This window comes from Triturus cristatus, chromosome 12 (genome assembly GCF_964204655.1).
Source record: "Triturus cristatus chromosome 12, aTriCri1.1, whole genome shotgun sequence".
Taxonomy (NCBI): Eukaryota; Metazoa; Chordata; class Amphibia; order Caudata; family Salamandridae; genus Triturus; species Triturus cristatus.
Window position 1 is genome coordinate 541,777,876 of NC_140595.1, and position 27,893 is coordinate 541,805,768.

The 27,893-nt window shown below is 45.9% G+C and overlaps 2 protein-coding genes across 2 annotated transcripts in view; one reads left to right on the plus strand and one right to left on the minus strand.

Moving 5' to 3' along the window:
* LOC146776244 (galanin receptor type 1-like) overlaps window positions 1-27,893 on the minus strand; it is a 723,192-nt gene that overhangs the window by 140,522 nt on the left and 554,777 nt on the right. The gene's annotated exons all lie outside the window — the stretch shown is intronic.
* On the plus strand, window positions 705-25,929 carry LOC146776245 (uncharacterized). Its single transcript, XM_085638988.1, has 3 exons — window positions 705-1,175; window positions 24,319-24,463; window positions 24,755-25,929. Exons 1-3 carry the CDS (start codon window positions 705-707, stop codon window positions 25,750-25,752), a joined length of 1,614 nt encoding a protein of 537 aa, XP_085495114.1. The 3' UTR covers window positions 25,753-25,929.

The following is a 27,893-nucleotide window of genomic DNA, read 5'->3' on the forward strand; positions in this document are numbered from 1 at the left end:
CTTCTTTTTAGCTTACTAGAGCCCCAACCATAATTTCTCTGACAATACAAACTGCCTCATTTTGTTAATTTCTAAAGAAAATCCTTTACATTTTTAAGTTTTGAATCCATTAAGATGGCTTCAGGTGTTCCACACCTCTGTCATGAATACAGAAAGTTAGCTCTCTTGTTTTTCATTATAACAGTGTGGGGATCTGCAGTAGAATACTGGGGAGATGACTGGCAGATTGTTGCTGGTGTTGAAAGTACATGTGTCAGTCTGCATGTCAATAGGTGTTACAGACATGAATGAGAAATATGCTTGGGAACTCATAGAAAATGCATCCTCATTTTAGCTTTCTAGAGCACTAACCATAATTTCAATGACAAAACAAAATCCCCTCAAATTGTTCATTTCTAACGGAAATGCTTGAATTTTTCCAGCTTTCACTCCTTGAAGATGGCTTCAGGTGTGCCACATGTCTATCAAAAATACAGAATGATAGTGCTCTGGTTGTGCATTAAAAAACTGTGGAAGAATGGGAAGGCAGCCCCGCTGCCCTGGTGCATAAGGAATGAAGACTGCACTTGCTTCTTGCTGAAGTGAATCCTAGCCCCCAAGTGGTGCCACCCAAGGTCCTGGACCCTTGGTGCTAAAGGGGCCTCCTCCTACCAAAATCCAATACTGGGAACTTAAAAAAATGTTTGGCAAAAACTGCCGATCCGATGAAGGTGCATCACCAGTGGGATTTGTTTTGCTGCTACTCCCTCATTGTTCCTTTCTACAGCAGCAAATCCCTTTCAGTGGGATCTTCCTACAACAGTATCCCACCTTGTGGAGACTTTTTCAGCTACGACCTCCAGACTTGTCCATCTGGGGTATTTCAAACTCCGGAAAAACTAAGGACGAAGGTAGAAATCTTTACCGGGCTTGACGATGACCAGCACCCCATTGATGATGATGACCTCCTTGACCTAAAAATCCAGCTTTTCCCGCTAAGAGCTTTTCCCGCCATCATCGATAGTCTCAAAGAGACTTCATCCAGTGGCTTTCCGCCATCGACAACTCATCCTTGGTGTCCTTCCCCGCTGAGACTCTACCTTTTCAACAACTTTTCTGAAATTTCTTCCAAGTCTGAGACTAGGCCCAATCCAACCCTTGTATACGACCCGCGCTTCATCACAATCAGCCTTAACGTTTGACTTTGCTCTGGTCTTGAGCGACCTGATACCATTAGTTGCCGCTTTCTTCTTTATATCATTAGATTTCACTAAGAACTTTAAAAAATCATAGCTTTGGTTCTACTAATTGGATTTTGCTAGTTTTTGTGTCATCTTATTTATTAAACTGTACTCTATTTTTCAAAAATGGTTTAGGATCACTTTTGTGTTGTATTTTCACTTTATTACTATTTGAGTGTTGTGTAAATACTTTACACATTGCCTCTAAGGTAAACCTAACTACTTTTGTGCCAAGCTACCGGAGGGTAAAGCACAGGTTAATTTAGTGACTTTTTGTGGTTCACCCTGAGAAGGATTGAGTATATTATCTGAGTAGAACTTCCAACCCTCTCAACTAATAACCCAATTTCTAACAGTGAAAATTTTGCGTTCCAGCTGCTTGGTGTGAATTTAACAAACTAAAGTAAAGTAGCTGGGAGGTGATTCCACACTATGGCTTTCCACAAAAGCCCAATTCATGTGAAAGAAGGCATTTTAATATTGAGGTTTATTTTGGCCACAACTTATGCATCCGCAGTAGGCAATTAGACAACTATTCACTAACACTGTGGGCCCACTTTTAACTCACTAATACAGAAGAGGACCACAACATGACATATCTCCTCAGGACTTATTATTGCGGAAGAAGTAACCCACCTAACTGGCCATGATTCCCCATCTCTTCTCCTAGGTTTCTTTGAAACGGGTTGTGATGGTGTCTTTTGACACTTTTAAAGACACTCCCTGGTTTATACTGGAAGATTACCTGGGAGAGCTGAATCAACCATTTATTATTAGCAGTGGAGGCTCCTCCTCTAAGGGGAAGGAGCGTTGCCCCACTGCTTTTAAGCAGTGTAAATAAAGCAAACATAAAATGATAATAACAACATTATTGTCATTTATGTTTCTGTGTTGCTTTGTGGGAGGGTGGGCAGGTCGGACTGCTCTACTCTCAGGGAAGGGAAGGAGTGGTTTGCTCACTCCAAGCGTGCAATGAATGCTTGGCCGGCCCTCTGGGGCGGGCCCAAACAGTCATGCGCACTTCTCATGTTCTCCATACAGGCTGCAGTACAACCTACATGGAGAACTTGCGCAGGCCCCCATTCCCTGGCTGAGCGCCGATCCACTGCGCTCATACCAATCACAACGCTGCATTGCAGCATTGCGATTGGTAAGGACAGCCTGGGTGCTTCCTGGTTCCTGTACCACGCCAGCGGACTCCTGAGAGGAAAGACGCAGCGGCAATAAGGTAAGTTTTTTTTTTTTACATCCCTTCCGCTTTTTTTTTTTACATCCCTTCCACGCTCCTCCCCCCGCCCCACCACCCCCGATCAGTGCTGTCCCCACTGATTATTAGTCTCTTTTAAAGGTCAAGATTATTATTGCTATCTTTCTCAAATGTTTTCACAAAATCTACTTTTAGCATCAGAATTACTTAAAAACAAGACAATTATATAAAATTGACACATATATGATATAATGAAATATTTTCAAACTTGTATACAATTTATGACAACTTTTACGTGTTTATTACATTTCGTCTTAAATGTTTCCCAAAGGAAGGTCACCACACAACATAAAGAGTCTGACACCACTACACTGCCAGCATTACATTTTTAAGTCTGGTGTTAGCCAAGACCTGTTATGATTTTACTAAAATTGTATGTATATCGCACACTTTATCCACTAATCTGTTGTTGAAATTCACATTCTTTTCCTCACACTGCAGCAAACAGCGTGAGGCAATGGGTCAGCCCATTTCAGTCATTGGTAACTTCACTGTAAGTGACAGCATTCTGCCCTTTCACAAAGAGCACCAGGGGGTAGACAGAAACATCCCAAAACAGACAGAAGAGTTTGTGCACACTTGAGAATGCTCGTTAGCACATTTAAGAAAGAACTATTGTTGTTCCAATTGATTCTATAGCTAGCTACTCACTCACAGACTGAAGCCCAATCAAATCTTGCCTCATTTCCATGGAGCAAATCAATCTGAAAAGCTAAGCCTTGTGCTCTCAAGACAAGAACACAAGCAACATCAGAGGCTGAGGCATTTGAAATTGTCAGTAGTAAAAGCTGTTAGTGGTTTGCCTACAGTAAGGTATGCAGTGTCACTTATGTTAAGGACCTGAATGCATGGCTTAATATTTTATTGCATTGCTAAATTGTTACTTCAGTACATAATATTATGCACAACAAATTAAAAATATCGTCACCAGTTCATACCACCGATACTTTCTGATACCAGCAACACACATCTCCTTGTAAATATGCCAGGGCCTATTCTGCGACGTACAGTTTGAGATCCCAGGCACAGAGAATTTGTTATCCATGCCTACCATCCCCAAATGGAGACTTGCTCAGAAGGGAATATGTTCAATATAGTGTATTTTCACAATCTACCTTTCCTCAGACAAAAACTGATTAAGTATATATGTGTTCAACAGCAGCATAGTGTGACATATCATCATATTAAAAGAAAAACGTCCATCCTTTCCAGCCTTTATCCTTACAACAGATCTACAAGTCCTCAAAACATTAAGACATTCTCTTGAAGTTCAAAGAGTCATCCATTGTAGAAAAAAACAGAACTTTTTTCCCAGTCTTGTATTTCTAACAATGACCAACAACTGGCATTCTTGAATGTTTGTTTGTTTGATGATGTCAGCTGTGTTTTGGAGATCTATATAGTGACATCTTTCATGCGATGACCCCTTTAAATCCACAAAACGATTTTTCATGGAGAATGATCATCTGAAATAAAAGGAGATGGCCTTTGAACATTATTTTAACAGGCCGGTGTGTCTGCCCAAGTGGAGTATTGTGCTACTGGACTGGGGCTTACGCACCTACCACTCTTTCCGGTCTGAGTCTGCACACTTGTGAGCAGTAGCGGCTTCTACTGGACCCGGGTGGTGAGTCGGGTGGGTGGGGAATTCAACGACTCAAAAAGAATGGGAAAAAACGTGCCTGTAAGGGCCGGCAGCCACCTCTCCTCTGTCCTCCATCATCTTCTTTCTTCCTGCAGTCCCGGCTGGAAGCACCCATATTCCAAGCTTTCTTGAGCCAATCACAACGCTGCAATGCAGCGTTGTGATTGGTCTGAACGCCGAACCGGGGAAGGAGAGTCTTTGCATGTTCCTTACCAGGCAGTTTAATGCAGCCTCGGTGGGATGATGTAAAGTGCGCAGGACTGTTTTGCTGGCCTTAGAGGGCCAGCCAAGCAGTTGTGCGCAGTTAGGGAGTGTAAACCACTCCTCCCCCTGCTTCTTGTCAACCTCGCCACGCCCCGAGAACCCCTGACTGAAATAGGATTATTAATATGAGAATAACGATAGTTATTATCATTTTATTTTTCCTTTTGTTTAGTGACACGGCGCTCCACCGCCTGAGCAGAGGAGCCGCCACTGCTCGTGAGAGTCACACAGATGGATTTATTTACAAGTCCCGTGCGCCGCCGGTGCCTCACTTTTAATATGAGAAAAAGTGATGTACCGGCAATGCAAGTGACTTGTAAATATGCTCCATAGTGTTTGATTTGAGCCAATGTTTGCTGGTGTGAACCATTGGTACTTACTTTTGGGACTGGCACTCATCATTCTACATCAGATATCTACTGAGCGCAAGACATGGAAACACACACAAATCAGAAAGAGAAAGAGGGCAAAACCATCACAAAATAAGAAAGCAGGAACCTGCAAGAGTGAGATAAAGGGACAGGGAGTGTCTGGTGGTGGATTAAAGAGGCATGAGGAGGATGTAAGACTACCAGCCTCTGCTATTCGGTTCAGGCTTCTGAGCAGAGCTTTGAACACCAGCACTCTTTCTTTTACTAATTAAGCACCGGTCGCACAGGGCCATCATTCCATGTTAATCAGATCCGCACTGGAAATTGCAAGAAAAGAAGCCATTTTACTTGGAAAATGGAGATATGATTACACTTGTTAACTGAAATATGTAGATTGAAAGCCTTTGCTGCACTGAGATGAACTCGACTAAGAGGCAGAAAGAGATTCACGTTTGCTGATGTATTCTGATTAGTACTAAGAGTGACAGACCACTACTTAATGACATTTCAGATAATAGTGCTCAAGCTTTTTTTCTGCCTTGATGGAATTGATTACAATTTATTTCCTTCATTTTTATGTGCTTTTTAGGCGGGAGAGTGAGTTCTTTCCTTGAGTGTTTTCTCGTGTTTTGTTCAGTAAGGCAAAACACTTTAGTGGAGCCCTCTTCTCTCCGTGAGTGCTAATGAAAAACACCATTCAAGTATGTGGAATGGAAAGGATTTATGAATACAGTAGGAACGCTCGCAGTCAGAGGGTAGATGGAAAAAAATGACCTGTGATTGCACAGAAGCAGTCCTCAGTAAGGGCCTTCTTTCTAGAATCCTGTAATGAAATTTTGTATTTATTTTATTATTTGTATTTGTGTAGCGATACTCATCATTTGGCGATGTAGCGCGTGCAACGAAATTCGTTTTATTGTATTTTTTCGTTACTTACCTGAAATCGGCCGTATGCCACATTTTACAACCCCCCACTCTGCCCCTCCCCGCTCTACATCACCGCCCCGGTAGCACGCCCTATATGGGCCGTGGCTGTGTGAGTGTAGACCTAGGAAATAGTGGGTGGTATGTAGTATCTGGCATTGTTGTATGTATGGTTTCAAAAATAGTAGTCTGTATTTTAGAGTGCGTGTATCAGTATGTGCATCAGATTATCAGGTGGATGATGTCATCAGTGATGTCATTTGAGATGTCATCAGTGATGTCACTTACCATGTCATGAGTGATGTAATATGTGACGTCATCACCAGTGCATTGCGGGCGCGCGAGTTATAGTTAGCTCAACTAACTATAACGGGTGAATTTCTCTGGTTTTATATGAGTCAAAGGTCCGACTAACTATAACGTCCCAGAAACCTATGGTTTTTTCAGTGAATTTCTGAGGTTTTTTAAATACTAATTCCTAACTATAACGTCTGTAAAACCTGTGTTTTTTTCAGTGAATTTCAAAGGTTTTTTAAATGTTAATTTAATATTTAAATATTTATAAGACCTATTTTTTTTGTAATATTTTCGAACTCTATAATCCTTTTTTGTTTTTAATTTGAAAAATATGTAATGTTTTATATCTTCCAAAAAAAAGTATGTATATCTATTTTGTTTTTTTGGGGAAAACTGAAGTCCAGTACCGGTAGTGTACCAAGCACCATCAGCACGCGAATCCTATCAGCCATATTGCTAAACTCGTAAATGATGCGCATTTCGTATCAGACGGGTTTGTGGCACCGCGTCCCGCGTAACATCATATACGTATGTGGTCGCGCCAGCTGCTACTTTGGTATGTGACGGGTACGCAGTACCAAGCCGCACCTTACATCATGTACGTATGGGGTCACGCTCGCTGCGCATTGCGTATGCGATGAGTGCACGCTGCCAGGCCCTGTGTTACGTCATAGACGTATGGTGTCGCGCCGGGAACGCAATTCCCTCATTTTTTTCATCTCAAAACTATATCTAAATAAGTTTAAAGTGTATATGAGAACAAGCGATAATCTAAAATATTTTAAACATTTATATATTTCTAACTGTAATAAATTTATATTATGGTAATATTTTCTCAAAATTGCATCGGGTGCGGCCTCCTTGCGCGCTCGCGGCGCCATTGCCATGTGACCTTAAAGAAGAGCATTTGATTGGTTCATAACATTTCCCATTGTAACAGTTGGAGGACCCCACCCATTTTCGCCATTCTCTCTACAGCGTTTGATGAGAGACTCCTTTTCTGCTTACAGAGCTTTTTTTAAAACGTTTTGCTTTGTACACATATCTGACAGTACACACAACATGCAACCATCATCTTCACCAATATTCATGCTCTGTAAAGCAGCTGTGATAACCATGCATCTAAAAACTACATAACAGAACTTTTCCCCACTGCCAGAGGTAACATGGTTGCATACGCTGTCCACAGCACAATGTAATGTGGTACGGCCCATGGGCAGTATCATGCATACATAATGAACACACGGACACAGATAGATAGTGGAAGTGGGTACGGGCACGTGAGCTCGACTCCTTTTTATTACCAGGGTCACATATCCAGTGAGGTCTGTGCTGGATGCGTGTGGGGTGAGTGTAAACCAGCCCTCAGGGAATGGTTGCTGCTAGCATCAACTACAACAGTAATCATTGGATCACACACAGAGATTCAGTGATAAAAGGGTCAATAGTTTGTGCTGCAGTAAGGTAGGGACACTAGATGTGAAATAATACAGAAAAGATTCTATCGTAAATCAACCATAACTTGTGGTATACTAAGATACAGGCAGTAGATCTGAAATAATACACAAAAAGATTGTATCATAAAGTGTCCATCAGGTCTAGTACACTTAGATAGCCACATCAAAAGCATTCAGCATGTGCACAGCCAGCGATGATGCGTGCTGCGGGCCGGCTGTACTAGGAGCAATGTCTGTTGCCTGCAACACTAAATCATCTGCAATAGCGACTCGATCTGAATTGTAAACACTGCTGTCTGCAGTGTAGGCCAGAGACCGGTCAGCAAGGGCCCACAGCCATGTGGCATTGACTTGAGCTGTCCTGTTTGTCGTTACCTAAGCACCAATAACCGTGTGTGGACCCTGTGATGAAGCGTATGCGTGGGGCAGACAGAGCGCACTGGAGCAATGTCTGTTGCCTACAACACTACATCATCTGCAATAGCGACTCAATCAGAATTGTAAACACTGCTGTCTGCAGTGTAGGCCAGAGAGCGGTCAACAAGGGCCCACAGACACGTGACGTTGACTTGAGCTGCCCAGTTTGCCGTTACAGAAGCAACAAAAAGCGTGTGCGGACCCTGTGATGATGCATATGCGTGGGGCGGACAGAGCGCACTGGAGCAATATCTGTTGCCTACAACACTACATCATCTGCAATAGCGACTCAATCAGAATTGTAAACACTGCTGTCTGCAGTGTAGGCCAGAGAGCAGTCAGCAAGGGCGCACAGCCACGTGGCGTTGACTTGAGCTGAACAGTTTGCCGCACGTGAAGCAACAAAAAACGTGTGCGGACCCTGTGATGATGCATATGCGTGGTGCGGACAGAGTGCACTGGAGCAATGTCTGTTGCCTACAACACTACATCATCTGCAATAGCGACTCAATCAAAATTGAAAACACTGCTGTCTGCAGTGTAGGCCAGAGAGCGGTCAGCAAGGGCCCACAGCCACGTGGTGTTGATTGAGCTGCCCAGTTTGCCGTACGCGAAGCAACAAAAACCGTGTGCGGACTCTGTGATGATGCGTATGCGTGGTGCAGAATGAGCGCACTGGAGAAATGTCTTTTGCCTACAGGACTGCGTCATCTACAATAGCGACTCGATCTGAATTGTGAACACTGCTGGTTGCAGTGTAAATTGAAGGCAGTAGTGAGCACAGTCTTCCATAAATATTTTTTCTCACGTCCTCTTCACAAAATACAACAACATAAATTAAACAAAACTCTGCAATAAATAAATCAAAACAATTTGAATTGCGATCTCTGCTGTCCACTGTGTACACTGTTATTAAGTGTTCTTTACCACTACCAAGAAGAATTTGGTCATTGTAGTAGACCTATAAGTCATCTTAAAAAACTTCTTCAAGCAAGTATACTAAAAGGCTATTGTGTATATTTCAATAGATGTTGTAGTTATTTGCCTACTGGAGTCAGTAATTAAACAATCACCACTCGATCTGAATTCTGAGCCCTGCTGACCGCACTGTAGGCCAGAGGCAGTGGTCATTAACGCCTCACAGCCATGTGCCGTTGGATTCGGAAGCATGCAGTTGGTTGCACCTGATCGGAGTGGGTACACAGAAATCATCACAAACGTTATCTTCTGACATCCTCAATCACAGAATCAAGACCCCGTTTCACTGTTCCGACCTGCTGTACCACGGTGTACTCCGTCGACTGCAGTCAACCAAGCCCAATAATCATGTGCAGCAGTTAGCTACGGAAGCACAGAGTCTGATGCACCTCAACGGAGGGAGTTCTGTCAAAACCAAGCAGCAAGTAATATCGGACATTGTCCATTTTGGGATCTAGACACCGTTCCACTGTTGGGACCTAGAGTTGGTTGCACCTGGTCGAAGGGACTACCTTCATCTCCACTCTCAGATACAGTTCTAACATCGTCCATTGTGGGATCAAGACACCGTTCCACTGTTGGGACCTAGAGTTGCTTGCACCTGGTCGCAGGGAGTACCTTCCTCTCCACTCTCAGATACAGTTCTAACATCATCCATTGTGGGATCAAGACCCCGTTCCACTGTTCGGACCTGCTGTACCGCGGTGTACTCCACCGACTGCAGTCACCCAACCCCAATAATCATGTGCAGCAATTAGCTACGGAAGCACAGAGTCTGATGCACCTCAACGGAGGGAGTTCTGTGAAAACCAAGCAGCACGTAATATCTTACATCGTCTATTTTGGGATCAAGACACCGTTCCACTGTTGGGACGTAGAGTTGGTTGCACCTGTTCGAAGGGAGTACCTTCATCTCCACTCTCAGATGCAGTTCTAACATCGTACATTGTAGGATCAAGACCCCGTTTCACGCTTCGGACCTGCTGTACCGCGATGTACTCCAGCGACTGCATTCAGCCAAGCCCAATGATCATGTGCAGCACTTAGCTACGGAAGTACAGTCTGATGCACCTCAACGGAGGGACTTCTGTGAAAACACACAAGCAGCAGGTAATATTGGACATCATCCATTCTGGGATCAAGACACCATTCCACTGTTTGGACCTAGAGTTGGTTACACCTGGTCGAAGGGAGTACCTTCATCTGCACTCTCAGATGCAGTTCTAACATCGTCCATTGTGGGATCAAGCCCCGTTCCACTGTTCGGACCTGCTGTACTGCGGTGTACTCCACCGACTGGTGTCAACCAAGCACAATAATCATGTGCAGCACTTAGCTACGGAAGCACAGAGTCTGATGCACGTCAACGCAGGGACTTCTGTGAAAACCCACAAGCAGCAGGTAATATCGGACATTGTCCATTCTGGGATCAAGACACCGTTCAACTGTTGGGACCTAGAGTTGCTTGCACCTGGTCGAAGGGAGTACCTTCAGCTCCACTCTCAGATGTAGTTCTAACATCGTCCATTGTGGGATCAAGACACCGTTCCACTGTTGGGACCTAAAGTTTGTTACAGCTGGTCGAAAGGAGTACCTTCATCTGCACTCTCAGATGCAGTTTTAACATCGTCCATTGTGGGATCAAGACACCGTTCCACTGTTGGTACCTCTTCGACTACTGTGTTAGTAGTATACAGAGCACTTCACGGTGCTGGGCCTCAGGCTGGGCGCTGTCTGCCTGTGTCGCGGTAGCCAGCGTTGATCTCAGGAGCCTTCCCAGCTCGCAGACTTTGGCCCAAAAGCTTCCGCCGGTACGTGGTGGGCCCTCTTTCACATACGACGGTGTCGAAAGGTGAACTGTGGGGCATATGTGTTTTGCAGTGGCCATGACGGTTTCTGGGTAGCAGCAGGCTGGGAGCATTATTCCCGCAGCCACCTTCGCTCATGGCATCAGCCTTGTGGCAGTGTAAGCTGCGCAGACCTGACAGACATGTTCGCCATTCCGGAAGAGAACCACACCCAGAGAAACGTGCCTTTTATTCATACCCCTACGCTAGCCTTGCGTACGCCGAGTAGGCCTGGGCTAAATTTCCGTTCCGCTCGCGGAAATTGCGATAATTTGACATTTTCGCGTTCCGCGGAGAGCGCGAAAATGTCAAAATTTCCGCATTCCGCAGCTTAGCGATAATTTGGTTCTTGCTCGCGCTGTAAAATAATACATTCTCGCGCGCGATCGCCTTACCTGAATCCCCGCGTTCGCCGACAAGTTTTCCCGATCCGGTCGCGTTCTCCACGAGATGTTGAATTGTTGGTAGACATTTGCGCTGTCTCGCGACAGTTCGCTCCCGCAGTAACGTCATGCGTTGCGCGATCATGTCTTTCTTCTCGCGATCATACACCGCGAGAAGAGTGAAAACCAGATGGCCGCGCCCGCAAGCAACCGCATGGGTAAGTTGGCGAGCCGTGACCATGCAGAAAATACCGCGAACGGGCGGGAAAAAAACTTCCGCATCTTCGTGATATTTCTGCGTGTTTGCGGAGATTTTAAACATTTTCGCGATAATTTGCGAAAGTCGCTTTCACAAATTCCGCCCACCCCTAACGCTGAGCCAGCCCACTACGCTAAAGATTTGGGGGGGAGGGGGCACGTACGCGCTATGTTTTCGTAATCTTCCCTACTAACTGTACTATCATGGTTGCGTCCACAGTCGACTTCACTCAATAGACCATCAGTGTATGCTGACGTGTAAATGTCTGTGCTCTGCATACTCAAGTCTGTCCGGCACATCCCCTCAATACTTTGCATTGTACACTTTTATAATCGAGAATTACTTGCCACCTTTGCACATACTTTGCTCCCATCTCTCCCCGCATTCTGCATTGTGTGGCAGAGGTGCCATGCCATGTTTGGTTTGTGTACATGGCTATCCACGGTTCCCACAGTACGTAGTGTCGTTGTGTCTGCTAGGTGTACATTTTGTTTGTCATGTTGTATGTGATTATATCAGGTAGCGCGTTTATTCACAAGCAGCGGCTTCTCCCATTTACATATCGCTGTCTTAAAGAGGATACCGAAGTTTTTCTCACAAGTGAAAAGTCGGACCACAATGGCAATCATTCTTTACTATGCAAGAATGTCCAACTGCACGACGCTTCTAAGCTTACAGCCCCCAATCGTGCGTGCTTTCTTAAAAGCACGCCAACTCCCACAATCAGACCAACATTCACACAGCTTTCTAACAGCAGTTATCTGCTTCGTAATAACATGGACTGCTACGCAATGTGAGCTGGCATACCGTATGTCCTTCCTGTTTCAAACCGGATAACTTCCTCTGGCAATCTCTATTCCCACCCACACAAAGTAACTCCCAAAGTTCAACTTGACCTTCAATACCTACTTTGAAAACAGATTTTATTAAACGGAGCAAATTGAAAGCGCTTTTGTTTCAAACAGAAGTGTCCCTCACTTCTCCAAAAGTAATTTATCGACTGCAGATAGCATGAACTTCAAGTAAAATACACTCCCTTTTAAATACGAACCTCCCATTACACTTTGTGAATTGTTACACAATTTTCAACACATCTGACATTTAAGGTCTGGCACACTTTTTTAACATTGTCTCCTCCGGCCTTCTCACAGGCTTTCAAACAGTTTTTAGTCTAATACCAGACTTTATTCATTCGATCATCTCTGGAATAACAGCAACAGTTCCCATAATTCTCACTCTGTTTGCGTCCATCCTACTACTATTTTAGCTTCTTAAAAATAGCTACGCTCCCTGTGTTAACAAGCATGTCTGACAGAATATGCCTCTACGCGAAGCTACATCAATACCGTGAAAAAATGGAACAACTTTTCGGCTGCCTGCCTCTATCTATTATCGGAGCCAGCTACAACATGACATTTATTTTTGCATACTGCGTGCAACCATCTTTTTATTGCAAAACCTGCCCAATTGACTGGCGAATGGATCTATGCCTTGCCAACATCCCAGAAAACGCTCCAGATATCCAGCAGGTAATGGAGTATCTTGAAAACCATGAACTTGATTGTTCGGGCAGTGGAGCAATGGCAGATGCAACGCAAAAAGGTATCCTGGCGGAATGGGATTTCTGCGCAGCCGCGAAAGTTCTCCTGAAACGTGCGATCTTTGACAACATCGCAGATTGCCTGCCAATTCAAATTGCCGCTCCAACATTCGAGGAACATTACTGTCCCTTCGAGGATATGAATTGGATCGCTTCGCTTTTCTCACACAATAGCAACAATCGCCTCTTGGAACATTTCGCATCTCAAGCCACTTAAGAACTTCCGGACTGCAATCTCCAAGACTTGTAAGAAATTCACTTTATTCTTGGATTTATTTTTTCCAACTTTTTTGACTTTTTTCTATTAAATTTTTTAATATACTTCAATTGAACTATTTTCATATAATAACTTTCTAAGTATGCTTAGGCATTTGAACTCTGTTTTCATTATTGGCCCTTACCTCTCCACACTAACCAGGGATGGATGATGTATGGCCTAAGCAAATACGCTATTTACTTGCTAAATTAGCCTAAACCCGACATCCATTTTGAAACCATATCTATTCTTTGTACACACGTCTCTCTGCCTGCCTCTTATCCAGGAAGCCCTTTCACACAAATTAGCTCAGCCTCTGCTCACGAACTGGCGATCAAGATAAAAAAACACGGCATTGTTTAGGAACTGGTTGGCACAGTGTGGTAATCGTATCCTACCTTTATTTTCATTCTACAATTTACAGTCATTCATGTCTAATAGGTATTGTTTATGTCACATGGAACTGTAACATGTAATGTGGAATTGACTGATCCAGAAGCTTAGCTTTGAATACAGCAGAAGCGGTTGGAGTTTGCCTCAGCTGGGTGCCTTAGCTCTTGCACCAGTGGTTCCATTTATGGCACTTACATAAAGACAATTTTATATAACTTGCAGATTCCATCGCTTTATCCCACACAGCCACTTTCTTAAACACACCTGATTTCACCATTTGTCTTCTGTGGCATTGCAACATTCTGCATGATATTCTTCACGATTATTTCTTTATTCCTGCATGCTAAAACACTCCATTCGAGTCTTCAGACCAGTAGGGGTGAGTAGTTTGCTTCCCACTATAGTCTAAATCCATATTAACACCACTTGCACAGCTATGCTACAGCGGCCAGTATGCTACAGCGCCAGGAGCACATCAGTTTACAGCAATCAGCTCACAGTTTCCTCCCCGAGTGTACTCGCACCTCACCTCAGGACCATCTCACTCTGGGCAAAACAGCACTTTCACACCGGTAGGGGTGAATACATCGCTTCACATTCCCTGTGTAACACACCCTAACCACCCCACAGACCTCCTACCCTCCTCTTTCCTACTCTTTTCGCCCTTTTTTCCCCTTACTCACTTCAACGGAATCACAAAATGGCGGCCAAAACTTAGTAGTTGCAACCGCTCGCAGCGCTCACAACCAATAAGCAGCAAGCTCGTGCTCGTAACGCCTAGGCCAATCAGATGGCAGAATTTCCAAATATCGATATCTGTACATTTCAATATTTCTCAAATACTACTTAACGGATTTACACCAAATAAACAAAAGCGTGCTTTCTAGACCAAGACCCTTCTCCCTGGCAAATTTGGGGTAATTCCGTTTACCCGTTCGACCTGTAGCCTTGTCTAAAGTTTCCTATGGAAATTAACATGGAGAAAACACGTTTTGGGACCCCCCTTTTTTCTTGCCCCCCCCTTGACGAATCACACCCAAACTTCCCAAATAGGAGCTGATATGAACAAAGAATTAGTTTGGAAAAGTTCATGAAGATTCATCAAACAACGCCAAAGTTATAAGCAAAACAAAAAATGCTTTGCCTATTTATTCTCTAAAAACAGCCATTACACAGTGACTTGTCATCGCCATGTACCATGGTACACTGTAAAGTTACAGCGGTATACCATGGCTCAAAATATAACTGAGGCATAGCTGTATTATTGGATTGTGGTACCCGTGTGTCACGCATGGTGTTGCATGGGCAAAGCAATACTTAAGTCAGATTTATGAAGCAATGCAAGGTCACCATGCGTGGCCCTGCGTTGAATGGTAAATCTGGATAAACGCAAGACAGCGCAATTTGCCGTTTTGAATTACTCTCAACACTATAATCTGCATTGCTGCTAAATTTCACATACATCCATACACCATGCTTTTAGACCTGACAGCCTTAGCGTAGTCTTCCTTCAAACCTTTTGCCTGTTTGCCTCATATTTTGCTGATTCCTTTTTGTTGGCTTTAGGACTCTAAGCACTTTACCACTGCTAACTAGCACTCTCTCCCCTAAACATAGTTTGATTGATGCAGCCACAATTGGCATAATTAATTTACTTATAAGTCCCTAATAAAGTGCATTACATGTGCCCAGGGCCTGTAAAATAAATGATGCTAGTGGGCCTGCAGCACTGATTGTGCTGTCCATTCAAGTAGCCCTTTAAACACGTTTCAGGCTTGCCACTGCAGGGCGTGTGTGTGCAGTGTACACTGCCATTTCGATGTGGCATTTAAAATCTCTTGCCAAGCCTTAAACTCCCCTTTTATGACATATAAGTCACCCCTAAGGTAGGACCTAGGTAGTCCATAGAGCAGGGTGCTGTGTAATAAAAGGGTAGGACATGTACTTTTATGTTTTGTTCTGGTAGTGAAAAACACCCAAATTAGTTTTCACTACAGTATGGTCTACCCCTTTCATAGTATAATATTGGGAATTCCTTAATACACATAATGAGCTGTCATTCCTGTTTGAGACGGAGTAGATCTATCATGCTTTATATCTATAGATTTGTAATGATAAATCCTCTATAATGGTAAAGTCAAATTTATCATTACAACTTCGAAAATGCCACTTTTAGAAAGTTGGTATTCTAAAGCTGTTAGCCTATTTTGTGCCTGCAGCCTGTCTCTGATCAGTCTGGGGTGGGTGACAGCTAGACTTTGTGTATTCCCACAAGACAGTCACACACAAAAGGAGCTTAGATGTGACTTGATGGATCTTCCTTGGAGGATGGGAGGGAGGAGCTGGGCATGGCCTCAGACTTAACTCTGAATAGGTTGGGTCCTGTCCACACACAAAGTGCTGTATACCCCTCTGTAGAGAGTCTGGAGCAAGGGCAGGAAGGGAGAACCACTGTGCACTTCAAAGACCCTTTGTTGAAGTCCCCCCCACTTTAAAGGCACAACTGAGCATAAGTACTGGGTCTCTGACCCCACCAAGATAGGACACTTCTGGACCTGAAGATACCTTGCAAGAAGGAGGACTGCTGTGCTGAAGGACTGGCACTTTGATGTAATTCTGCTTTCTGCTGTGCTGATCTTCTGCCTGCTGCCCTCTTCCCCTGGGTGAGAAGGACTGGACCTGTCTCTCTTGCCCCCAGAACCAAGGGCTAGCTGGATTGTCTCCTGATCCGAAGTCTCAGCGACATAACAAACTTCAATTCACTCTGCCCTTACACATAGGAAGCAGCGCATAGCCAGCGGAACTGCAGCATCTGAACCACCGCACCACTGCCACTGCAGAGAGAAGATCAAGCATGCCCTCGACTGCATGAAGAAGCTTGATGCATCGGCTTCTCTGTTCCGGCGTATTGTCTTCGGAACCGACTTATCCCCATTGTTGCATGGAGAAATATGACTCATCGCCTTGACTCAAGGATCAACACCGACGTATCGCTTAGCTGCACCCCGCATCTTCGCTGTTGTGACTAGGATCAAGGTATTTTTGTTCAGAGGGCCTTGCGGGGTCCCTGTATCTGGCCTGCACTCCATCACGGTCGGCATGAACGTTTGAATTTGTCCTGGTCCAGTGTGACCAGATATCCCAAATCGGCGCTTCTTTGCTTCTAATCAGTATTTTCACATTTAATCTCTAAAAATTCCTATCTCGACTTCTACTTTTAAGATTTTAATCGTTTTGGTCTTGTTTTATTTATAAACACGAGTTTTGGTTTTCTAACATGGTGTGGAGTCTTTTTGTGGTGTCTTCACTTTGTTACTGTTTGAAGTGTTGCACAAATACTTTACACATTGCCTCTTAAGTTTAGCCTGACTACTCTGTGTCAAGCTACCAGAGAGTGAGCACAAGTTAATTTAGGGTGTGTTGTGACTTACCTTGACTAGGATTGTGGTTCCTGGCTGGAAAAGGTGTATATCTCTGCCAAACAGAAACCCAATTTTTAACACATGCCTACCTTACTCCTCTCCACTATACCTTATTCCACTCTACGCCTCTCCACTGTACTAGATTCCACTCTATCCTATTACGCTGTACACAACTACACTGTACACCACTACGCTTTATGCTCTTATACTGTACACACCTCCACTGTATGCCACTCCAGTCTATGTCCCTCCACTGTAGCTACTCCACTGCACGCTACTCAACTGTACGCTATTCCGCTGTATGGCATTCCACTTTACGCCACTTTACGCCACTCCACTCTACGCTATTCCATTTTATGCCACTCCACTCTAGAACATTCCATTGTAAGCTATTTCACTGTCTGCAAGTCTAGTTTACCCTACTCCACTTTACACCATTCCAGTGCATGGCACTACACTCTACGCTTCATTCTACGCTATTCCATTTGAAGCCACTCCAATGTACGTCACTCCACTGCATGTGATTACACTCTACCCCACTCCACTGTTCGCCAATTCAGTTACACCACCGCACTGTGAGACATTCTGCTTTATGCTATTCCACTCTATGCTATTCTACTCTACGCCACTCCGTTGTGCTCCACACTATGCTATTCCACTGTACGCCACTCCACTCTACACTTTTATACTGTACGCAACTTCAATGTTGCCACTGTACTGTATGGTATTCAGCTCTACCCCCCCACTGTATGCCACTCCATTGCATGCTACTGCACTATACGCTATTACACTCTACACCACTCCACTCCAGTCTATGCTACTCCACTGTATACTACTCCACTATATGCTATTCCAGTCTACGCCACTCAACTCTACGCTATTCAACTTTATGCCACTCCATTGTCAGTTACTCCACTCTCCACCACTCCAGTGTACTTTCCTCCACTCTATAATCTCCATCACACTCTTTGCCACTCTATTAGACTCCATCCCCAGACACCCCACTGTCAAAATTTGTACTCAACTCTATGCCCCTATACTGTACTGTACAACACTGTACTCCACTACAACAGTTTCCAACACTGCACAACACAGCACTCCACTCTACTGTAGGAGCAGCCACTCCAATGTATAAAAGTTTCCTCGACTCCATGCTACGCCATTTCAATGTACACCACCCCACTCTACGCTAATCCATTGTACCCTACTCCACTCCACTCTACGCTATTCCACTCTATGCCACTCCACTCTTCTTACTAAACTGTATAGTATTCCACTGTATGTTATTTCACTGTAAGATATTCCACTTTACAGTAATCCACTCTGCACCACTACATTGTATGCCACTCTACGTTGCTCCACTATATGACACTCTCCTCCACTCTTTATAACTCCACTCTATAAAAGTCTACTACACTTATTGGTATTCTACACCATTCTATTCCCATACACTTCACTGTACAACTCTGTACTCCACTCTATGCCCGTACACTCCATTAAGCAACATGCTATTCCACAATTTGACACTTTTCTATACAACACAGCAATCCACACTACTGTATGAGACCCCATTCTAATTTGTAACAGTTCACTATCTACGCCACTCCACTCTACACTACTCCATACCACTCAACTCTATGATACATCGATTCACTCTATTGTACTTTACTCCATACTATGATACACCACTTCACTTGACTCTACTCCACTGTACAAGACTTTTCCTCATTCTATGCTACTATACAACAATCCACTCTACACAGCTCTACTGTTTGGCACACTACTGTACTCTGGCCAACTCCACTCTATTCCACTCTTCTACACTGTATGTCACTCTCTGAGACTTTGTGCCTGTCTTTACCCCTACATTCCACTGTATAACACTATATTATACTGTATGCCACTGTACAACACTCTACTCCACTTTGTGGCACTCTACAATACTCTAGTCCACTACACAACACTCTGCGCTACTCTTCATATGCCACTGCACCCACTTTACTCCACTGTACTCTATGACACAGTGCTACTCCACTACTTCACTGTAGACCACTCCACTCTACGCCACTTTATTCCACTATACTTTATAACACTGTATGCAAATCCACTATACCTAACTTTGCAGCACTGTACTGTTCACCACTCAACTCAACTCCACTCTACAAAACTCACCTGGTCTTTATGCCACTCTACTTTACTAAAGCCTACATCACTTTCCAATATGGCCTGACACACCACTGCACTCTACTGTACAACACAGTACTCCAGTTTATGACACTTTACTCAACTGTGTTCTACACCGCTTCACTCTTCTGCCCCAATACCACTATAGTCTATGACACTCCACTCTATGACACTTTACTTCACTCCACTCTACACTACCTCACTCAAATGCACTGCACTCCACTGTATTCCACTCTACTACTCTATATCCCACTCTATGCCCTTGTACTGTACTCTGCTCTATGTGGCTCCACTGTCCAACACTCTTCTCCACTATATGCAACTCCACTCTGCAACACTATACTACACTCTATGACACTCTACTCTATGCCCATCTACTTTAGGCCACTGAACTACACTGTATGACACTCCATGACACACCACTCAATTTCTCTCTTCACTATATAACACAGCAGTCCACTCTACAACACTCTCCCCATTGCACTCTACTTGATGATACTCCACTCTACAACACTATATTTCACTGTAGTCCACTCTAAAACACTCTACTCCACTATATGACAGTCTATGACACCCTACTGTACTGTTTGACATGCCAATTCACTGTACAACTCGCTGCTCTAGTCTACGATTCTTGACTCCAGCAAATGATCCTTTATTACACTGTACAATACACGACTACACTGAGCTCTACTCCACTGTATTCCAATCTACAATACTCCACTATATGACAATAGACTTTACAACACTCTTCCCCATTGTACTGTACAACACTCCACATGACAATTTTCCACTCTCGACACTGGACTTTATGATTTGAAACACATTTTTATTAATATTTTTCAAAAACATTAAAATTCAAGGAAAAAAACAAAGATTAAAGCTTAGTTATGGTTAGGAAAACTTTTTTCCCTGCACAAACCAAGCTTAAACTACACAAATGATAAAAATCTAGCCCACCCGAAGCCAAAACCACTTTAAATGTGGAAGGGCTACCCTACTGCCTGAGCCTTTCAAAGGCTCTGGGGACCCCATCCTCTCGGGCCAGTTTGTTTTATGTGTGTAAGGGGGGCCTCGCTACCTGAGCTGTAGTACGGCTCCGGGCATCCCATCCCCAGGGGTTGTATGTCTTGTGCCTTTAGCGGGAACCAGTAATGCTCCTGCGAGTGGGAGCAAATATTTCCTTTTTTCCCAGCCTGCGTTCGTTACAGGAGCAGAATTTTAATACACTCCTGCAAGGAGGAAGCATACTTGTTGTTGGCTACTGCTGCACTCAGGATGGGTGTTGGCTGGAGAGCCATCCGGGGCCACAGAGGCCTTGAAGCTCCCCTCGTGGACCTCAATGTATTTTAGAGATGTGGGGGCCCCGGGTGGGCACCGGGGCACCCACCAAAACAAAAAGCATTGGCAAAGCCAATCGGTCTTGGCGATTAGAGAGCTATTGGCTTTGCCAATGGACTATATATATATATATTTTTTCTCTTATTGTGCTTGGTTGAGTAAATTTGTGTTACTCATCAATTATAACATGAAGAATTGTTAAATAATATGGCTCCTCTTTAATAGATGTGTCTCAGGTGAGTGCATGTGTCTATGCAGCTCTTTTGCACAATGGAATGCGCACTTTACATCTAGACTGTGAAGGAATTCAAATGTCATGAGCTCGAGTTCCACCAACGTCACTTTTGAAAACAAAAGTTTTACAATATAAAAAAAATAGTGGTGCATGTCTTGACGTATGTATTTTGATTAATTTTTAGGTCTCGCGCCTAGCGTTGAAGTGCGCAGAACTGCTTGCGCAGCGAGAGTCCTTTTGTCTGCGGTTCCGAAACGGAGCCTGGAATTGCACACGCTCGTGCGTGTGTTTTTACTTTTCTGTCCTGCTATTGGCCATGGCGTGCGTGTTTTTTACTAAGACTGCACGCAATAGGCCAAAGGCGGGCGCATTTCTCCACCCATGGCCTATTGGTGTCTATTACGCGCACCAAAGGCCATGTGGTTTCAATTATCGTGCCCAGACTCGGACGCGATAATTGAAAGCACATGTCTCGCTGTGACGCGTGTGCACCACTCGCGGGATTGTTCTGTTTTGGATCCATTTCCCAGGGAAGCAAGTTGTACCGGCCTCTTCTCCGTCGCCACCAGGCTCCGTTCAGCAGACGCTCCGGCCCGTCAGGGGTCGGATGGTTCAGAGTGTGCCGGAACCTTCTAGACGTCAATCGGAGAACACATCAGCTCCACTCCAGGCCCCATAACTCAGCAGCAGGGTGGGCGAGGCTGCGAAGGGAGGGGAACTCCTTCACTTTCACTTGCCTTGATCGTAGCGCCCCTCTCCACTCTGCAACTTTGGCTGTGCCTTCTTAGGCCACCACTGCTCGCTCTGCCAGCCACCGGAATCCATCACTAGGCTCTGCACAGATCGCCCTGGACTTTTCTCCCGGGACCCATCAGAGGTGGGGGACCCGGTCACCGGCATTGCCTCAGCATTTGATCCCCAAAGCCGTCAGTCTATTGTGGGGAAGCTCACGGCTGATTCTCAGCTCGGTTACTGCTACCACGTAGGTGAAGGGCTCAGATCGGCTGCTGCTGCCATCTTAGGTCGCCGCAACTCAGCCCCAGCTTGCCTTCGCTGTTATCCTTGTTACTTGCAAATATCAGGGCCGGCCCGGTGGATGCACTCCTAGAGGCGAAACGGAAATGGACTGACTCACTGGGACATACGCTCACGGATAAAACCTGGGAATGTTGTTGTGCACAAGGTAATAAAATTTAAATACTTGCATAAATACTACTAGTATACCCTCCAGCGTATAGCGAGATTCGGTGTGGGCAGTGCTTTTAATGGGCCGGTACTCACCGGTACTGAGTACCGGCACTTCTCATTTTTACCGCTCCGAGTACCGGCACTTCTCTGCTGCCAAGGAGAGTACCGGTACTCATCAAAGGTAGGATCATTGTTGCTTTGGCTCAGGCGCACAAACGAGGCTGTCTGACAGCCAAAGCGCCTCTAGCCCAAGCTGAGCCACCTTAAAACAATTAAGCAGGGCTCACCTGCATAATGTCCTGTGTTCACCGCCACGCTGTGTTTGACAGAGTAGGGTCCATTCACGCCCTATGCTGTCAATCACATTCACACCATGGTGTGCATTTGTGCACACACTTGAATCCAGGCATCCCGCTGACAGCAGCAATTAAGAAAGCCATGGGAGATAACGGGTGTAAAATGGCCTTTATCCCACCTCAGTCTTTTGTGCAAGTGTCTATCTTTTGTGTGTGTGGGTGTTTGCCTGCTTGTGCGCGCATGTTTGTGTGGGTGTGAAAGAAAAACAAGTGAAAGAGGGAGGGAATCCAGACACTAGGGAGGTATTTTAAAGGACATTTTTGGAATGCTTTGTGTGAGCATTGCTGCTTGTTTCTGTGAGTGCGCACTCAAGAATATATAAGTATTCGGCCACAAAGTAGAAGTGTCTTATGTCTTGTCCTTAGCCCCGCCCCTAGCCCCGCCCACTTGCTACACTCACAGCTCATTTTAAGAGTACCTGCACTTATTTTTTCCCATTTCAAGCACTGGGTGTGGGGGAGGGGAGTAAATGTGTGAGGTGTGGAACTCAGTTGGCTGATTTCCTGCATGTGGTGTGAGCCTGTCCGCGCATACGTTGTACTGGCAGGAATTCATCCAAAGTGTGACAGACTTACTGGGTGTCGACGGCTTGCAACTATTTGTTTATGCAGGCTAAGAGGCTCGGCGTCATCCAATGAATGCAAACGTAGATACTACTGTCAAAATATTGACTTCGTAATGCAGCGTATTGCCAGGATATTACTGACCAATTAGCAGAGAAGACCCCCCCCCCCTCTGCCCGTCCCTAAGACATATGGTCTTGGTTTCGAACTTCCCTTTGCGGCACTGACAGGCTCTCCGTTCAGGCTGCACAACCTCCAGAGACTCCCAAGTGGTGCTGTTTGTTGCTTCACTGTGTAAAACGTATGTGTTAATCGGGGACTACTTGTTTCTTTAATTTAATACTAATGTGTGGCGCGGCGCGGCGCGCCGTCACTTTAGTATAGCTGCCGACCCGGCCGCTTTTATTTCTGTATGCATAGCGTGCTTTTACTCTGGGTGCGGCTGACTGCATTTGTTTCTTGTTTTAAAACCTGATTACAAGGGAACGTAATTGAAAGAGCAACAGAGCATAATTGTTATCGATGCCACGTGGCCAGTGTGCCCAATCAAGTGCCATGGTGTGTAAACACGGTGTAATGTGAAATTGGTCTCAGCCGGGTCCCTTGAGTTTAGCACCCGGAACTTTCGAGCTCAGTACATCTGTGAGGCGAGCAGAGATGGCGCTCTATTCTTGGGCACAGAGGGCCTCATGTAGGTAAATAAATTTTACCGGTTCGTAAATACCGAGCCGTACCGAATCGGTAAATTAGAATCGGTAAGTTATATGTAGGTAAAAATTCGGTAACAGTTACCGATTCGGTAACATTCGGTAATCACGAATCGGAATTCACCGAATCGGTAAATACCGAGGTGGTATTTACCGAATCGGAAAATACCGAGGTGGAAGTTACCGAATCGCAAAATACCGAGGTGGTAGTTACCGATTCGGAAAATACCGATTCGGTATGTACGGAGTCGGTAAAGAAAATCACATGACTTGACGAAACAGCGAATCCAGTGCAACGACAGCCCACCCAACCTGGAACTGCCCACACCCAGGCAGGTGTACTCAATTAGCCGAAGTGGCCACACCCAGGCAGGTGGACATAATTAGCCGACCCTGGAGAGGCTTGGAGTGCAGAGGAGAGGCAGGGAGCAGTTGCATGTGCGAGCGGGTAAACGAACAGCATGTCCAGCCAGAGAACACAGAAAGACGGAGGGGAAAGGAGGAGGAAGCTGAAATTTAGCCCCAAGGAACTCCAGGTGCTGGTGGAGGAGGTCGTGAAGCAGCACCAGAAGCTGTTCGGCAGGCAATCCCTGCAAGTGCCTGAGGTGGAAAAGCGCAACATATGGCTGGCCATCCAGGCGCAGGTCAATGCTGTGGGAGTGACCCACAGGGACATTGAGGTCCTCAAAAAGCGCTGGTATGACCTGAGGATTGTAACCAAGAGGAAGATGGGCGACATCCAGAAGGAGGCCAGCCAGACCGGAGGTGGAACCAACAGGGCACCTGCCCTCACCGAACTGGAGGAGCTGGTGGCGGCCACAATCGAGCAAGAGAGCGTCGTGGGTCTTGGGGACGCCGACAGCTCTGCCAGAGCCGCAACACACCAAGGTAAGACGAAAGCACAGCAATGTATCCCCCCCTACCCCATCCCACATCCCCCAAATGTGAAACGAGAATCACACTGCAGTCCACACGTGTCAGTGCAGACAGGCAATGCATTTCGGGAGATGTAGTCAGGGCAACACTAACCATGACGTAAATGTTACAGGGCAACAAGGCATGTCACGCACTCGAGGCACAAGGAGACAGGGGACATGTTGGAATGTGAAATTATTTATTGTGCCGCTTGCAATGCAGCCCTTCGGGGACACTGAGCCAATGTTGTATTTCTGTCCACAGATGTGACATCATGCAGGACAGGGCATGCTGCAGGAGAGACGGCACCACGGCAACATCAAACACCTCCAGCCAGCACAAGTACAGACCGGGGAGCAGGCCCACTGGCAGCCGCACCACCAACACAGCCAGCATCGCCGCACACAGAGCCAGCATCACCTCACCGTGAGCCAGCATCACCACCACCAGAGCCAGCCTCGCCACTCATGTTCGATTCACCGGCCACATCTCCGCTTGCATGCGTGAGACAGAGGAGGCGTCCAGCAGCCAGGCTACGAGCCTTGGACACCTCGTCAGACGACAGCATGGGCCCTGAAGACCGCACCGGGCCCCAGGAAGGGAGCCATGCCACTGTGCCCCACACCTCACAGGCAGCACAGACGGAAACAAGAGGGCGCCGCAGGTCGCGTGTCCAGAGTCCACCAGCACCCACTGACGGCCATGGTGTCTTCTTTGGGCTCGAGGGCCAAATGTTAAAGCAACAGCGCCTGCAATCAAAGGCAGTCATGTCAGTCCAGAGGCACATGCGGGTGATGAAGACAAGCATAGTCAACATGGACACAAACATTGGCGGCATGGCTGCGGGCATTCGGGACATGTCCCAGTCTATCCAGCAGTTGTGCAGCAAATTAGATGCTGACATCGAAGCACGGCGCCGGGAACGCCAGAGAAGGGACACTACCAGCAGGGCACTCAACCGTCTGGCAACTGCCACTTCCCTACTGTGCCGGCGCTCTGTGACGATGCAGGAGGGCCTAACACAGTGCTGCAGCGACCTGTCTCGGGGGATGGTGCAGGTGACAAGTGCACTAGGGGTGCTATTGACGAGTCAGGCGTCGACAACTGCTGCAGGGGATCCTGCGGAGAGCATCGACACCACCAGCAGCATCACACCCCCCGTCCCAGAAACACGCAGGAGCAGCAGGCGGCTTGGGGTTGGCTCTAGTGAGGATGCACAGGCCGTGCAATCCACCACTGCAGCGCGTATGCGCAAACATTGATGTCGCCCTGCCTAGCCACTTCACAATGGGTGACGTAACCCTGGACATACTCCTTGTATAGATGATATATTGCCAGATTGGCCTGATCATGTGTTCATGGCGTGGTGCCACATTAAACTACGTCATGACTGCTCACAACTCGCTGTGTCCCCTTACTTACTCAGAAATAGTTGGATGTGATCTCTGCCCGTCTCTCTCTCCCATCGATTGCAGTTGGCACTCTAGCCGCGTTGCCCTCTGGCTGGCCTGACTCATCCTCGTTGTCCTCAAAATATGTTAGTTCCACATCTGTACCTTTTTTCGTGGCAAGGTTGTGCAGCATTGCACAAGTGGCAATGATCTTGCAGCAGGTGATGGGTTTGTACTGGCGTGCGCCTCCGCTCTTGTGCAGGCAGCGGAACCTGCTCTTCAGTAGTCCAAACGTGCGCTCCACCACATTGCGTGTTGTTTTGTGTGCCACGTTGTATCGTCTCTCACTCTGGGTAGCTGGGTGTAGGTAGGGAGTGAGGATGAATGACCGGCATGCATATGCACTGTCGCCTGGATGGGTGAAAGGGAACCATCAGTAACATGCCTCTATACACTATGTTTGCATGTTTCAAGGGGCGTCACTGTTACTTACCTAGCAGGTATCCCTCTCCGAATTCTCCGGCACTCAGTCGTGTGTAAATCCCACTATTCTGGAAGATGTAAGAGTCGTGGGTGCTCCCAGGAAACTTTGCAACAATATCTGTGATGATGTTCCCTGCATCACAGATCACCTGCACGTTGATGGAGTGGGTGGACTTCCTGTTCCTGTAGATGTGCTCTGTATCTGCTGGTGGACAGATTGGGATGTGGGTACCATCAATACAGCCGAGGACATGGGGGAACTGTGCCATGTGATAAAAGTCAGTTTTTGTTTTCTGCAGTGCAGCCTGTGAGTTCGGGAAGCTTATGTAGTGGTGCATTCTCTGCATCATGGCATCCAGGAACTTCCTGAAGAAACGGGACAGGCAACTTTGGGATACCCCACCCACCGCAGCTATCACCACCTGATAACTGCCGGATGCCAACAGATGTAGGCTGCAGAGCACCTGCACATGTGGGGGTATGGCGTGCGCCCTTCTAACTGGCTGGTCCAGGAGTGGGTGTAGGTCCCTGATTAAGTCCATGATGGTTTCGGGGTGTAGCCTGTACCTCTCATGTATCTCTGCATCAGTCAGCTGGAATAGTGTGATGCGCTGTCTGTAGATTTGTTCCTCCCGTCGCCACACCCTCAGTCCTGCTGCCTGTAGACGTAGGCGCCTTGCAATGACGTACATAGCGGCCATGTTGTCCACGCTGTTGAATTTTGGGTTTGCTTTTATCCATTGTTGATGGTTACCACCTGCTTTTAGTCCGTGTTAATTACCGACTCTTAATTACCGATTTTAATGGATTTCTTAATTACCGACTGCTCCTACATGTCATTTTAAATTTTTACCACTTCATATTTACCACTTCATGTTTACCGATTCGTTAATTCTGTATTCGGTAAGTATGAATCGGTATTTTAGAATTCGGTAACTATGAATCGGTATTTACCGCCTCATATTTACCGAAAAGTGGTTTTTGGACTCCTACATCTCACTTGTCTGTATACCGGTCGGTAACGGCATATTTACCGAAAATCGGCCGTTACCGACCGGTATTTCGCTACCTACATGAGGCCCAGAGTGCGGTACGATCTGTTTGGAACACAAACGGGCCTTTTATAGCTGCACCTAAGAAAGGTACACTCGGATTAAGCAGTTTGAAGTGCAGGACGGAATGTGACCAAAGGTTTTGGTCTTAACCTAAACCGGAGGAGCAAACACTGTTCACGGAACGAGTCAAAGTCTGCAAGGAAATTAATATTACCTCTACCTCACCCTAGCCCTACCTCTGGCCTGGAGCTGTATTAATAAGGTCAGGATTGTAATTTGTACAGATTGGCATTTTTAACTTAATAGCACTGTGAGTAACACTTGTTACTATTATCCTTTGTAATGGGACTTAATTAACCGGCCATTTAATTATATACAGTCTGAATTGGCCATACTGGGACTCGAACTATCAACCTGCAGATGTCCGATGCGAGCATTTAACTCGTTGAGCCGCCTTGCTACTTGGTGTTTCAC